Source organism: Parasteatoda tepidariorum, chromosome 5 (genome assembly GCF_982258835.1).
Source record: "Parasteatoda tepidariorum strain Cologne lab strain chromosome 5, Ptep-v5.0, whole genome shotgun sequence".
NCBI classification, from domain to species: Eukaryota; Metazoa; Arthropoda; class Arachnida; order Araneae; family Theridiidae; genus Parasteatoda; species Parasteatoda tepidariorum.
The window spans coordinates 3259185-3274831 of NC_141759.1; the positions used below are offsets into that span (position 1 = coordinate 3259185).

Sequence of the window (15647 nt, forward strand, 5' to 3'; positions counted from 1 at the left end):
TATTGTAATAAAGATTTTTATGTGATCATTTTGTAATTAAATAATCAAAAGTTATTTTTTATTACAAGTAATGGGATTCAAAACTTGAAAGAACTAGTACCTGAAACAAAAATATAGAAAATAAAAGAGAGTTAAAGAAAATTAAACGCATAACCAAATTGCAATGATTTGTTAATTTCCTAGCAATATTCACTGTCAAGAAGGGCATAAAAAGTTTAAGACTAAATGAATAAATTTAAAAGAAATGTTTTAGAAAACAAACTGTCTCATGTAAACCTGAATACATGTTTCTAAATAATTCTCCATGTTTAATATAAGCAAATTTTTTATTCAAAACCATTTTGAACATAATGTTTAAATTAATTTCTCTAGCTGTGTAAATTATACTGGTGTAAATTAATTTCTCCAGCAAAGTTCAGTTCCTAAAATCAGGGATGAGATTTTTTTAGCAGATTTCCGCTTTTTTATTTTTGTCTCTCGAATTTCAGCCTTTTTATCAAAAACTCCGATTCTCTAAAAGTTTCACCTTTTTTTAAATAATGTTCCGCTTTTTCAGAAAATTCAGCTGTTGAAATAAATTAATTATATTTTCAAAGATGAACAAAAAAATTCAAACTGCATAACTGCCAACCCTTCCGCATTTTTAAATATTTTAGCTATTTTCTCCGCTTTTACTCGCTGAAGATAAGATTTTTCGCATTTTTACCCGCCTGCGAGATGGCTCGTATTTTCTTAATTCAGACGTCGCTTCTTCAAACAAGCCTTTTAGATGTCCCTAGCCCAATTGAATTAGTTACTATAAAGGTGACTGTTTTTCGATTTACGATTATTAGTATATATAGGCATTGCTACATCAGAGAAACTGGAAGAGAATACATTCAAAACTGACATTCTGTGCATGAAAAGAAGAATGTTACACAGGCAGGTAAAAAAGGAAAAAATAGGATTTGTCTAAAGATGTTCGAAGAAGGGCTAAAGACTAAATTAATCACCAATCTGTTTGTGTCAGTTTTGGTGTTAGCACAAGAATACATAAAAATTTTCCAAACTGGAGCACCCCTCATTTACAAGCTGCATTACAAGCAATTTGACCTTGTTAAAGGATTTTTTGCTTGTTTTGTGAAACATAAAGTATTTGCAGCAATCGAAAATTTAAAAAAATCTCAACAGCAAATTTCAAAATTTAAAAAATAATGTTGCTGTTATTTGTGCTATAAAATGCAAAATTCAAATCAAATGAAAAATAATCGTGTAACCAGTTGCTGATTATCATGTAATTTTTCAAACTAAAATAGCAATTTTTGTATGTTAAAGAGCTACTATATGTTTCTACTTAACAGTTATTGATATGTTTCACAGGGCTCTAGCTAGATTAGATTACAATATGAACATAATGATTCCCATTGTAAAAGTTTATTTTCTTTTCTAAATTTAAAAAGTCATGTTACTGATGTATTTGCTATAATTTGCTAAACTAGTTAGTTTCTCCAGTAATAATTGTCTCCTTTATGTGAACTGAAGAAAAAAATAATTTCTAGCTTTATTTTTTCAATTGGTAATTTCCCTTTTTACTAAACATTAAGTATCGATGTAATCATTCATATATTAATAAATTAGTACACAATTTTATGTCAACACATAACTATTTATTATCTTAAATTGCCTGGAATTTATTATTAAACAATTGCACACTCATAAAATTCATCATAAAATCATCAATCTCATCCTTGTTAAATGAGTGAAGTAGTCACTACATTTCGAAAGTAGTTTGTAGCCACTTTATTTATAAGAAAACGGAGTTGTAGTTATAATAAACTACAAAAATAATGTAGTTTTACCGACCACTGGTTATAACAAATCTCCTTGAATCTTAGTGAAGTAGACACTACCTTCAGAAAAATTTAGTAGGAGTTAACTACATTTGTAACAAAATAGTTATAGTAAACTACAAAAATATGTAGTTTTTCCGACCACTGGTTATAACAAATCTCTGTGAATCCTAGTGAAGCAGTTTCTACAATTCCAAAGTAGTTTGTAATCACTACCTTTAAATAAACATAGTTGTAGTTAACTACATTTGTAAGAAAGTAGTTATAGTAAACTGAAAAAAATAATGTAGTTTTTCTGACCACTGGTTATAACGAATATCCTCATCTTTATTTTAAGAATATTAAAATTACCCTTGGGTTAATCCCCTGAAATCCTTGAGAAAAATTTTCAGTGCTCTGAATTTTTATGGCTCATGAAGGCAACCATATAATTTTGAACTATATAGGATATTCAAGGAAGCTGATATCAACAAATACAGTCTCTTAAGGCTTGCCGAATGGATCTTGACATTTAAGATCTTCAATTAGAAACCAATGGGAAGTATAGCGTTAGAGGTTAGATCTAAGATCAAATGGCTTGACTGTATGGAAAAGGATTTTACTTTATTATACTTTATGTATATTTCTTGTTGGGAGTGACAAAAATATTCAATGAAACAAAATTGTTTTTGTTCCTGTTTGATTCTGACATATTTGTTTATTTATCCAGGTGGGTCTTCCAGCTAAATCAGGTGTTTCAGGAACGACAATGGTTGTGGTTCCCAATGTCATGGGAATCTGCCTGTGGTCGCCACCCCTAGATTCCTATGGAAATTCTGTGCGTGGAGTTCAATTCTGTGAGGTCTGTCATTTTTTTACAGTATTTAACATATTTAATCTTTAAAAATTTGGATTATAATGTTATAAATAAACTTATACAAATAAAAGTAAGGGTTTTTCACAATAAATGTTATAAGCAATATTTATGTTCTCGATTAATTGTTCTTGATTAAAACAATTAGCGTGCCAACAGATGTATGTAAGCAGAATTGTAACAAAACTTTAAATACAATACATATTAAAAAAATTCTTTTTCTTATCAGGCTCTTTTCTATCTTTTTAATTTTTTTTCTATTGTATCAAATTATTGGGCGTACATATAAGTTCCGGCCGTTCGTCACAAGATGGCACTATCAGAAAGGTTATGTAGAAATTGACTAGTGTTAAATGTCTTATTGTTAGATGTGTGTTTATCTGGTAGCAACATAGCCTTAAAGTATAAGTGATTCCATATTAGCATTACGTAATTGTTTCATGCAAAAATGTCAAGTTTTGTGCCAAATAAGTGTTATTTGCGGGAACTTTTGGTTAACTTCTTTAATTTGAAGAAATATGCAGCTGAGGTGCATCGATTGCTTGGAGAAACATATGGTGAGGCTGCTTTAAGTGAGAGAAGTTTTCGTGGGTAGTTTCAGAAGTTTGACGTGGAATACAAAGAGCGGAAATTTTACAAAGGCAAGAAATTAGAAGAATTGTTGGAAGAAGATAGCCCCAAAAAGAGCTTGCTCTTACATTACAAGTAACTCAGCAAACGATTTCACATCGTTTAAAATTGTTGAGAATTGTTGATCCAAAAATAATAAATAATAAAAAAAGTTGGGTTCCATACGAACTGAAGCCAAAAGACATTGAACTTCAATTTTGTATGAAAATTGATTTCGCTATTTGGAAACACTTCACTACTCTACCCACTGTATTCTCCAGACCTTACCCCATCAGATTATCACCTATTCTGGTCGATGGCACATGGTCTGTCTGAGCAGAAATTGACATCATTTGAAGAAACCAAGGAATCTGTCGATTTGTGGATATCCTGCCAACGTGGTATTCAAATGCTCCCAGAAAGATGGGAAAAAAGTAGTGTCTAGTAATGGAGAATACTTTGAAGAACCGTTTTTTCATAATAAACTGCTAATTTTTTATATAAAATGACGAAAACTTATTTGTACTCCCAATACATTGTTGCTTTTACTTCGTGCAGTGTTTTGATCAGTCCTGAATAAAAGCCCTAATTGTCCAAAATCTTCCTTTTTCAAGTTTTTTGTTGTTGTTTTTTATCAATAGACAAAAGAATTATGAATGTACATATTAATTGATGGATGAAGATGTAGAGAATTCATATTTTTATTAGAAACCTGCTTTTTGTAGAAAGGGGCACAGAAATATGGAAATCCTTAGTCCTAAAATGCATAATTTTCAAAGCACTGTTGTCGTAATATAATGTATTAAAAATATCAGAAACACCCTGTGGAAAGGGTTGACAAAAGGGCTCATAAATGACGAGGATTTACTGTAGAATCGACACAAATAAAACAAAACCAAAAGTAATACAATCGAAGTTGACAGATGCAAGTTACAATAATATCTTCTTTAAAATATATAAATTAGAAAAAACAAGTGGAAATGGCCAAAACAATAAACATAAAATTACAATGAAATCAGACATAACAAAAAGTGAATTTTGGATGAATCAATAACAAATAGTCATTACTACTTCATTATATAGTATGTAATTAAAAATATCAATTAAAAGGCGTAACTCCATAAAAGTAGGTAAAAACATGGTCTTTAAATAATGTGGGTTTACACTGGAATCGTTTCAAAACCAGCAGTTCAAATAGTGATAACTGATATTCAAAATTCATGGTTTTAAATAATATTAGGTTAAACATCATAATTTGAAAAACCTTGCAAAAATAAAACAAAAAACAACAAATAGGGCTGATCGTCCGGAAATACCCCTGTAGAATTTACTCTGCATTGATGATTTACTATATAATTTTAATGATAGTATGTTTTTATGGGATGACTTTTTACTTTCTTGTTTTGTTCCTATGTTTTTGCTTTTTCATGTCAATTACCTCTGCCATTTGAAATAAATAAATGTTTTTATGGGTGAGGGTTAATAAGTTTAATTTAAATTGGGAATTTTATTTAGTTTCAAATATTATTGGCACATTTATTTGATTGCCTTGAGAAATAAATTCTAAAAAGTAATTCCTTGTTAGTTGTTGCATTTCTGTTACATATTTTTTTATTTAACAATGCATTTTTTCAAGCTCTTTTAAATATGATATAAAATGTTAACTTATTGCTCAAAAATTTTATGTTACAAGCAGCAAGTTTCTTTGTATATAATGACTATTTACTCCAACCTGCTTCAAAAACCACATTTATTTGCTCCAAAGCACATTTTTTCTGCTACTAAATAATTATGCTGCTATTTCATCCCTGCAATTGTAATGGAAGCTGAAAACATTACTAAAGATAGGTCCTTGAAGATAATACTAGTCTGTGTATAGTTTCACTGGTCTATTTATTATTATTTTTTTGTACAAAAAAAAAGTTAATAAAATGAATTTAAGTGAAAAATTACAATTTAATGAATGTGCATTCTTCACAATTATGGTGAAATATGCTATTTTGTGGCTATTACATAGATTAAAACACAAAACTCAAAATCAAGAAACCAAAGCAACAAACCATCTTTTAATATTGATTGCTGGTTTGGCGTTCCACAAATATTATTTTGTGAGCATCTGTGTGAAAGTTTAGTGGTCCCAAACCAACGGAACACTGTAACATTTCACAAGTTATATCTAAAATTATTTTGCGTACATTTTTTTCCTTCACATTTTGACTGCTTTTGTTTTTAAATTAGAGATTTTATGAGTAGCTGGTAAAGAAAATGCATATAAAGCAAAAAGATGCTTCAATATTTCTCTGCTTTGCCCCAGTTTGGTCATCCTTTAAATGCTCTACTTTAAAAAAATAATTAAATAAATAAATAAATAAAGTTTTTCCTCAGTTGCAAAAATTTAGTTTTTTTTTTTTTTTTTTCCCCTCATAAAAAAAATTTACTTTCTAAAGGCAATGCTTTACAATTTTTTTTTTCAAACATGCAACAAAAAATGACATTATCTAGAACAAATATAAGTATAACACGTTTGATTTGAAGTATATCACATTTGAGTAAAATGTAACCAACTACAATAAATCTTAAATTATGATTACATTTGTAATCATATTTACAAATAGTAACTATGATTACATATACTTTGATTAATATAATTATTTTGGTAAATGTATTTCAGGAGTTGGTGAGAGTGTTCAATTTCCATCATTATGACAACCTGAGACACACAACACAGAAGAGAGATCCCAGAAGACAGAAATACGAGACAAAAGGTCTGAAGATTGTTGGATTACTCTTCAGTGCTGCCAGTGGAGATGTCACAGCCATGAGAAGGTGACATTGTGTGCCATATTCAAATTTATTCATCAGTTATAATCCCCTTGTAGTAAATGGTGACTGGTGTACATTAAATCTGTCGGGTCACAGAGTCCTCCATGTTCCCATAAGAAATTATACCTCTTTGGGTACTGGATTGGAGATTGATCATTCTCTAGTTCAGGTCAAAATTACAATCTGTGGGTATATGAATGGGTCCGCCCTATAAACGGGTGCAAAGTATGGGTGCAGCAGAAGTCTAATTCTTGGCCATAGATGGCGCCACTTGAAAGTGCGAACAATTGCACCCCCATTGTCTTAATGGCCTACGTCAACAAGAACAAAATATAGCGGTCATTCAAATCTAAGGTTTTACAAAAAAAAAAAAATTTTGTAACATTTTAGCAATAAATTTAAGAATGAAAAAAAAAATTAACTTGATGGGCATATAAATACTGACTATTTCATTTTTGTAACTCTTCATTTTTTAGGAATATTGTTTTCTCAAAGATAATATTAAAGTGCTAAAAATTTCTTTCAAATTACAATTGCACCTTTGAGTTATCCAAAAGGGGGAATTCTGCATTATTTTATTTTCATTCATTTTTTCTTGATACTCATAATACACCTACTATGTAAAATATTGTATGAATTTACTTCAAACCATTCTATTCATCATAAATCAGGGGTGATTGGTTTCTGGGTTTTTCATATTATCCTTCCGAGTGATAAAATTAAAAGCAGGGTATATAATTTTTCTGGGAATATAACGGAATTCTGCATTTCTCAAGACCATTGGTTCTCGGACTTTTACTAATCAAAAACTTATAATCTGACAAAATATTCACGGAATTCCTCAATTTAAAATCTATATTTTGAAACTTTCGCTATAACGAGACACTCACATACATGTGATTATTCTTCCAATGGACAGAAATTCGCCAATTGATTCTTTTGGTTTGACGGATTTCTGCCATTTTGAATATTTAAAACTGTGGCCGAATTCGCTAATATCGCGATTCATATTCACCCTGTTTGAATATAAAACATCAAATTTCGTATTTACCTAATTTAAAAGTTACACGTTGCGATTCGTATTCACACAATTTTAAAATAATAATCACGCGATTTTAAAATCCAATTTCACATTTCATATTCGCACGATTTTAAAAATCCAGCATCGCGATTCTTGTAAGAACTAAGATTAGTTACTATAAAAGTGTGATAATCATCATTGGTGGATAATTTAATTATAAATCTTACTGAAAAAAATTATGTTAAGTACAAAACATGTATGATATATAAATTGATATTGATTTTTTGCAAATGAAATTTTCAGGGTTTTTCGCTGTGTCTCAATTACCCCTGATAAACACATGATTTTAAAAACAGAAATAAGACGTTATTCCGCCGGTCATGCCTTGTTATCTGGCCAGATATATATTGTGTTGTATGATGATTTAAATATAGGCTCTTTACTATTTCCAAGATTTGATGTATTCAACTCTTTCAAAAGCTTCTGTTCTGCAAAATATTCTTACAAAAAAATTGTTGAAGTGAGTTTAATCTTGCAGTGATAATGTTGAAATGTCGTTTACTGTCATTGAAAAATATACAAAGTCCTGGATTTGTACACGCCAGTACCGGGAATTGTCTGGGAGAAACAACATTTTATCTCAAACCTGGGAATTTGACACCTCATCAAATTGCAAGATTTCAGTTTTTAACTGTAATTTGCGCTTACCCAATTGAGGATTTAAAAATAATAATAAGATTTTTTCAGGACCTACAGTCATTAAGTGTATCCTCAAGATTTTATTCTCAAGTTTTTCTGGAGTGTTGTGAATTGGATGTTGGAGTTAAGAACTACTGCCTTAAGAGCATTGACATTTAAATTTGTTTTTTTTTATCCACCTTTATTTTTCATTTTTCGTTGTCCTTGATTTATTATGAGTAATTACTGCTTTATCATTTCGGAGCGTGCATTAATTATTCAGAACAAAACGTTTTTTATCATCTGCTATGTTTAATTATTTTATATCTATTAAAGCAAGAATATTTTTTAATTGAATGAATTCTTATTCCTTAGAGGTGTAACATTCGCTAGTTTTGCCTGATGTAACGAAAGCAGAAGATAATTTATACTCAAACATACAAGTATTTATAGCTAAAAGTAGACGATTACTTTATGAAGATGATTGCTGCTTTCACTTTTTATGAGTGATACATTTTGAATTCATCTACGTTTTGAATTTTTTTTTTTTTTTTTTTCCATTTGCAATAAATTTCATACTCAATAAATTAGTTCTTATTCATGAGTTTTAGGATAAAGATTTTTTTTTTATTTGATTGATTTCATTATATCCTGCCTTGTTGAGGGTTTTAATATTTATGATAATGCTTCTTTTAAATAATTAGTTTCTATTCGATAATTTAAGTATTGTTTTTATTTAATTTGATTAATAAGTTTTCCTCATATTTTATCATTTTCTTTTCTTCCTTATAACTAGGTATTAAATAAGTTTTTACTTTATTATAATTTAGTATAACTTTAATTAAACCAGGGTTGCCACTCCACAGAGAGAACAGTATAAACCTGAAAAATACAGGAAATTTAAAAATTTCCTAAAATAACAGAATTTTGATTATTTTCTTTACAAATTGGGAAAATACAGGGAAATTTATTACTTATTTTTGTCTTTTAAAAAATGGTGAACATTTAAAGCGTAATCTATGAAATATTTAAGGATGATATTTCAGTATACTAAACTATTTCATTTGCTAGTGTTATTTAAGTATGTCTTATTTTTGTCTTTTAAAAAATGGTGAACATTTAAAGCGTAATCTATGAGATATTTAAGGATGATATTTCAGTATACTAAACTATTTCATTTGCTAGTGTTATTTAAGTATGTTCAGCTGTTCGTTTTTCCAGCTATTAAAACTAGTTTAGTTAGGCCAATATATCTGACACAAGAGCTCAGTAATTGTGTTTCCTCTTAATATATTGTGTATAATATCTACAGGGAATTTTTTTTTCCATATTTGAGTGGCAACTCTGTAAATGAATGACTTCAATTGACTTACATATTTTCTAGTTTCTTTTTGTGCTGGTTTGATATTTATCATTAAAATAAGTTTTTTTTTAAGTATATTTTATAATTTAAAAGTTTTACCATTGTGATTTATATTTTCTATCTATTTATCTATCTTATATATGATTCATTTTTTTAAATAGAAAATTTTAACATATTGATTTTTATAATTTTTCCCCCTTCTCTTGTTTTTTAACAAGAGAAAAGAAAAATCCAATTATTCAATTCATTCATCAATTGATTAAATGTAATTTAATTTCAATTAAATACAGATTGCTTGTATACTATTTTTATAATTTTATTTTCTTAGTAATTTAGTTTTTTTTTTTCTTTTGGATGAGTTAAATGTTTTTTTTTTAAACTTATTTATTAATAAATAAGTTCTACTCTTATTTTTTGTCTTACAGCTTTGTTTCATGTTTTTGGAAAAAAATTTTTTTACTAGTTGTTAAAAAGCATTATTTTTTTAGTTATCTATTCTATCTGACTTAATTTAATAAATATGGATTAATTTTAATTAAATATGGATTGTTTATATATTTTCTTTTTTGGATTGTTTGATAATTGGTGCTGAAAATATGTTGTTGTTTCTTTTAAATTATTTTATTTTTAAATTACTATCGCTCAATTAAGTTTTGAAATCTTAAAGATGCTTATCTTTCCCATAATTAATTTTCAATCTATGTCAATATATTGGGTTTTAATTTTTTATTGCATTTAAGCTTTAAAAAATGTTACCTTAATTAAATTCGATTTAACTTTAATTTATATAGATTATTTTTAAGTTGTTTTTCGTCCTAATAAAATATTTGTTTTTTTAATATTGCCTAGTAAATTCCTTTAGTCTTATTTAATCCTTTCAGTCATGTTTATAGTTTTGACAGTTTATTCTTTCTAATCAGAGTTAACATTAATTAAATCATCTATTTTTTTTTAAATAAAAATAATTTAATGCTTTTTTGAAGTTGAAATTTTATATATAATTTTATTTAACATTTTTGTTAAATATATATTTTGTTAAATTTTTTTTTTTTTTAAAGTTCTGGAATTTTATGTAAATTTACCTGGAAAAGTCAGAGAAAAAATACCTTCTTTTCTAGTAAGAGTCCTGCAAATTCTTTGAATTAATCTGTTGCCTCAATGGGGTAAAAAAAAATTTTTTAAAAAAAAGAAAAAAAGAAGTTATATTTCGATGATGCCGGATATGATAACACTTAACTTTTTATAAAATTTACCATTTCTACAAAGGTTTAGAATTTATTTCAGCATTGCTCATTAAGGTGGCCATTCAAAGTCCTGCTGTCAACTTTTCTGCTCTAAAAGATTTAAAAATCTTGTATTGATTTATTCTATTGCAAATTTCTGATTACACCTCTTCCATTAATGTTTAAAGGCACTATTTGTCCGGAATGGACATGGGTCAGAGTGACTATGATGGACGGACAGCCCTCCACTTGGCTGCTTCTGAGGGACACCTGGAATGTGTTGAATTCCTACTAAAAGTGTGTGGGGTCGACCACAAACCCCAGGACAGGTCAGTCTTCACTTTGATTATATTGTGTACGTAATTTTCGACTCACATGCAGTTTTAAATGGATAACTTTTTCAGATTCATTGTTTTTAACTATGATATAAACAAAGTTTAACCATTTTACTGTGTTTATGTAAATTAGTTATTACTTTTTTTTCATTAACCAGTTCAGTTATATACATATTTTTAACTAATTATAAGTTGTTTGTTACTACATATAAATACACTTACATTCTTATTATTTATATAAAGCTATTTGAAACAATTTTTCTAATGTTAAAAGAATATGGATAAACCCACTCCTTTTCTTGAAAGTGATAATAATTAACATAAATGCTTCTAAAGATATGCATGATTTTTAGTACCGGTTTTACAAAGTTTGAGCAACCTAGCACTTTTTTGGTAAATTATGTTATGTTTATTTTACCGTATTACATTCCGCTTTTTTTGCTGACATTTTATTATTAATATATTTTCAATTTAATTCTTATAGCATTTCACAGATTGTTTTATTATTAAATTATGTGAAAAAAAATTGCTGATCTTAAAGAATGGTATAGAATTGGAATACAGAGTAAAAAAAAATTGCAAAATGATCTTTTGATTTGTAAATGGTCATTCTCACTGCATTTCAATTGATCAATGCAATTACATTAAGTTCTTCAAATTCTCCATCCAGAGAAGAAATGGAGAGTATAGATTGGATTATTGCAGACCTTGCAGTTGTCCTATATTTTGGAGAGAAAAATGTCTTAAAGTGTCCTATGTTTTGTCCTTTATTTTTTCATAATATAAAGTTTTGCTTTTGATTTAGTCGAGTAGTGATGAAAATGTTTAATTTATTAATTATTTTTTTGTTTCTATAGCTTTTGTTGCTTGTTTTCATAATTTAAGAGGGGGATTTTCAAGACCATTTTAAATTTTGGATAATGTAGAAGTTTAAATCTACCGTAATAGGTGCTACATTTATTTTTAAATTTTACTTTGAATAAGATTTACATGATGCTTTTAAAAACAAGGTAACTTCATAAGTTTTAGATTGGATTCAAAATTTCACAGCATATGCTGCAAATTTAGTTTCTATTACACTTTGGTGTTTTTGATTGCATTTATTATTTTTGTTTGGAAGGTGAGCATTCTTACTAAAGACATTTCTCATTACTAAAAATATCACCAATTTTTTAAAAAACATTTAAAAGAAAAAAGAACATCTGCAAGACAAAATGAAGTATTAGTAGACTTCCTGTTCAATTTTTAGATGAATTAAAGAAAAGTTTGACGAAGTTGATGAGCCTGCAAATATCAAATGTAAGTAGAGATATTTAAAAGGCAAAAACATTTTACTCTAGAATTCATTTTTAGTAATTTTTCCTGAATTTGGCACCTCTCCAAGGCTGCACCCGAGGACTGACCTCGCTAGCTATGCCACTACTTCTTTTCAACCATAAAGTGCCTGCAAGTGATGTAGTGTGGATATTTCAATCCTAATTTGTTGTTGAAACGTAGCATTAGACTGTTCGAGTAAGCCAAGTACCAATTCTCTTATGATATACTTTCACAAAGATATTAATTCTTTTACTATATATTTACACAAAGAAAGGCAAGAAGCTCTGTAGAACGTAAACAAACTTATTATGCATCAAAGTTGGCTGGTACAAAAAAGAAAAATATATCACGGTTACAATAAAATACATAAACGAATGATTACATAAAGGTTAAGTAAAAGACGAAGACAATAAAGAATTATATTTCAATAAATTTGAATAAAATTTGTTCTATATGGCTCTGTATTTAATTAAAGATAATTAAAATTCTAAATTATGTTGAAAAACTTAGCTCAACTTTAATGCGTCATTTGGCTGTTAAAGATTACCTGGCACTGTCGTCATATGTCTGGGTATGGCTTGTCTTGGAATGCAAGTACCCAATAGACAAACCTAATCACTGTCACTTTGTTTATGTACCCAAGTGTTACTCATTTTTATGAAACCATATGTTATTTTCAACATTTAGTTGAAATTTTCTGTTGTGGCGTGTTGAAATATTTTACACCTCTGCAAAATTATTCAAATTTGGGATTTGCCTAGCACCAAAGAGAATGCAGTAGCATATTTTCAAGAGTATGGTGAAGCAAGAAACACTGCGGAACTACCCGAAAGCACTTAGATTTGTATTTAAACGAATTTATGTGTCAGCGACTGCGCAAGCATAATGACTTGTTTGTTTGCGCTTTAAAAGCTATCAAGGGTTTTTTGGCCACCAAAATGATTCTAATAATGTGTTTGGTTGGATTCAAGAATAATTCTTTTTATTACACTCTTTTATTAGGTTTTTTTACTCTTAAATTTTTTTGTAATATTATTATTATTATTATTTGAAAAATTTTAAATCTTTAGAATGTTTATTTTGGAAATTGCTTTTCATTATTATGGTAACAAAGGACTTGCGCATTTTCTCAAGCGTTGGCAGGTCGACGGTATAATCCCAAAGTATCCATAATCTTTATACCTAGGTTCTAACATGAAGAAAAAATAATTTCATACAACGTTTTTAATTTGTTTCAGATGGGGACACACCCCTCTGGATGAAGCTTATGCTTTCGGACATTCAGAAGTAGCCGAATTCCTGGAAAAATGGGAATCCATGCGGGACGAAGACATAAACAAACTTCAGAACGCAGAAAAACAGAAGACCCGCCGTAAGCTGGAAGATCCATCCTCGACCATCGACGAGAAAATTTTCGAGTGATTTTTCTTCATTGTTGTGATATTATACATAGATTTCAGATTTAAAAAATGCATCTATTTAGTGCCTGTGATGAGTATAAAGACTTTGTTGGTGATAAATTGTATTGAAAAACAAAAAATTAGAATGGTGTTTACACTATGTCCAAACTTTCTTAGATATTGTCCCGTGAGTCGAGAAGTCTTAATTTATTTTTTAGCAGTTATGTGAAAAAGTTAATAATTTTTTCTCATTAAAAGTAGGCAAAGTCTCATAACCAAGACTAGAATATTGATAACTAATGCCCAGATTTTGATGACCTAAAATATCACTAAAAGTGTCCTTAAAAAATTGCAAAAAATGCCTTTAAAATGAAGAAGGAAAAAAAGCCTTGTAAGTAAACAAGAATTTTAATCTAAAGCCCCATTTCTATCCTGAAACTTCATATATATATTGTATATACACACATATATATAGATTTATATATATAATATAAATGCAGCATACTCTTGATATCTCAAAAACTTTGTTACCATTTTTTTTTTTTCGAAATAGAAAATAAATTTTTCGGATAAATGGGAATGTAAGTTCATTGTTAACCAATTTTTTTCTATTTAATGAAGAATTATTTTTGTCTTACTTTTAAAAATAAAATTATAATTGGTGTATTTAGACTGTTATAGCCAACTATCATTTATGTTCCCTTACTCTACTTTTTAGAGTATTATTTAAAATATATTCAGTATTGCTATCTGGAAATTTTTTTAAGCGTCCCTTTAACTTTCGAGATATCGAGAGCATACAGTATTAGTAATTGTATTAAAACAAGTACATTAAGGAAAATTAAATGGTAATTTTCATTAAAGTTTGGAATTAATGTTAAACTCAAAATTAACAATAGACTGAAGAAGTAATGAAAACTGTTTTGATACATGTATATTGTTCAACTAAACTCAAAAATAATAATCTGAAACTGGCAAGATTTAGTTAAGATTGGAATGTTTTAAACACACTGTATTTCTTATACAAGCTTTAAGTCAAATTAAGTGTTACAATTATTTGTGACTAGAAATATCAACAGAAATTAAAATTGGTAAAATTTGTAAAAATGAGCTAGTAGTTCTAAAAATTTCAAAATACTGTCCTAAAATTTAAAAAAAATGCTCTAAATGATCTAAAGTGTGAAAAAATGCAAGTGTCATCAAAATCTGAGCTTTATTAATAGCAAAGAAATTCTTAAAAAATGTTTAAAAAAAAAAACAGTTCTTTAAAAATGATCAAAAATAAAAACAATGCCTTTTGAATTTTTGATGCCGTGTTTTTTATCAACTTTTTTATTTAAAAACTTATTACTAGTAATTTTGCATTTATAATATTGCTAAAATAATTAAGGTAGTAATTAAAATAAATGTGAAATTAAGGAATAAAAATGTAAGTACCTATTAAAGATAAAATTATTTATTAATCTTTAGTTACAGTCTTCAAAAAATATCAGAACTAATTTATATCAATTTGTTTTTGATATTCTTAAAATGAAAAGAATGTCCTAAAAGCAATTTCTTTTATTGTTAAACACTATTTAACACAAACACTTGTTATCGTAGCATATTTAAAATAAAAGGTTGGTTGTAAAATTTGTAATAACTTTTAAGAAACAAATTGGTTCAGGGGCAAAATGCTCTTAAAATAAAATAAAAGTCATTTAAAATTGATTAAAAAGTTACAGCAGAAAATATATAAAAAAAAATAAATTATAAAAAACAATCAAAAATACTAAGAAAAAATTGCATTTTATCAATATTCTAGCCTCTCTTACTCTCTAAACTCTGAAATGATATCCTCAATAACTCTTAAGAATTACATATAAAAATACTTTAAAAAAATTTTAATTTGTGTTTTTTATTTCAATTTTGCTTAAAAGTTAGAATTTCTTACTAGACTATTGTTATAAAATTATAGAATTAAAACTCAGTGTCTTTTGCTGCATAACTTAAGTTTGGATTATTCCTTTAAGGTGACAGAATTAAATCTTCCATTATTTTCTTCTACCGCAAACTTCAGTGTTGTGGAGATGGCAGAAGATGTTCAATTATCATTCTAAAATTTTGTACTGATACACTTTTAAGAAATGGTAACTTTTAAGCACTACTTCAAGCTGATCAACAAAATCTATTATTTTATTTTTAGTCTATAATTTT

At 27.9% G+C, this 15647-nt stretch overlaps 1 protein-coding gene and 1 long non-coding RNA gene across 2 annotated transcripts in view; one reads left to right on the forward strand and one right to left on the reverse strand.

The window, feature by feature from the left end:
• Positions 1-14533, forward strand: part of LOC107455575 (glutaminase liver isoform, mitochondrial) — a 51091-nt gene extending 36558 nt beyond the window's left edge. Inside the window, exons 12-15 of the mRNA XM_016073199.5 lie at positions 2539-2670; positions 5963-6117; positions 10588-10728; positions 13290-14533. Coding sequence (XP_015928685.1) covers positions 2539-2670; positions 5963-6117; positions 10588-10728; positions 13290-13473 — 612 coding nt within the window. The 3' untranslated portion in view covers positions 13474-14533. The remainder of the gene's footprint in view (positions 1-2538; positions 2671-5962; positions 6118-10587; positions 10729-13289) is intronic.
• The window catches only part of LOC147808489 (uncharacterized), a 29864-nt gene that overhangs the window by 661 nt on the left and 13556 nt on the right, over positions 1-15647 (reverse strand). The window lies entirely within an intron of this gene.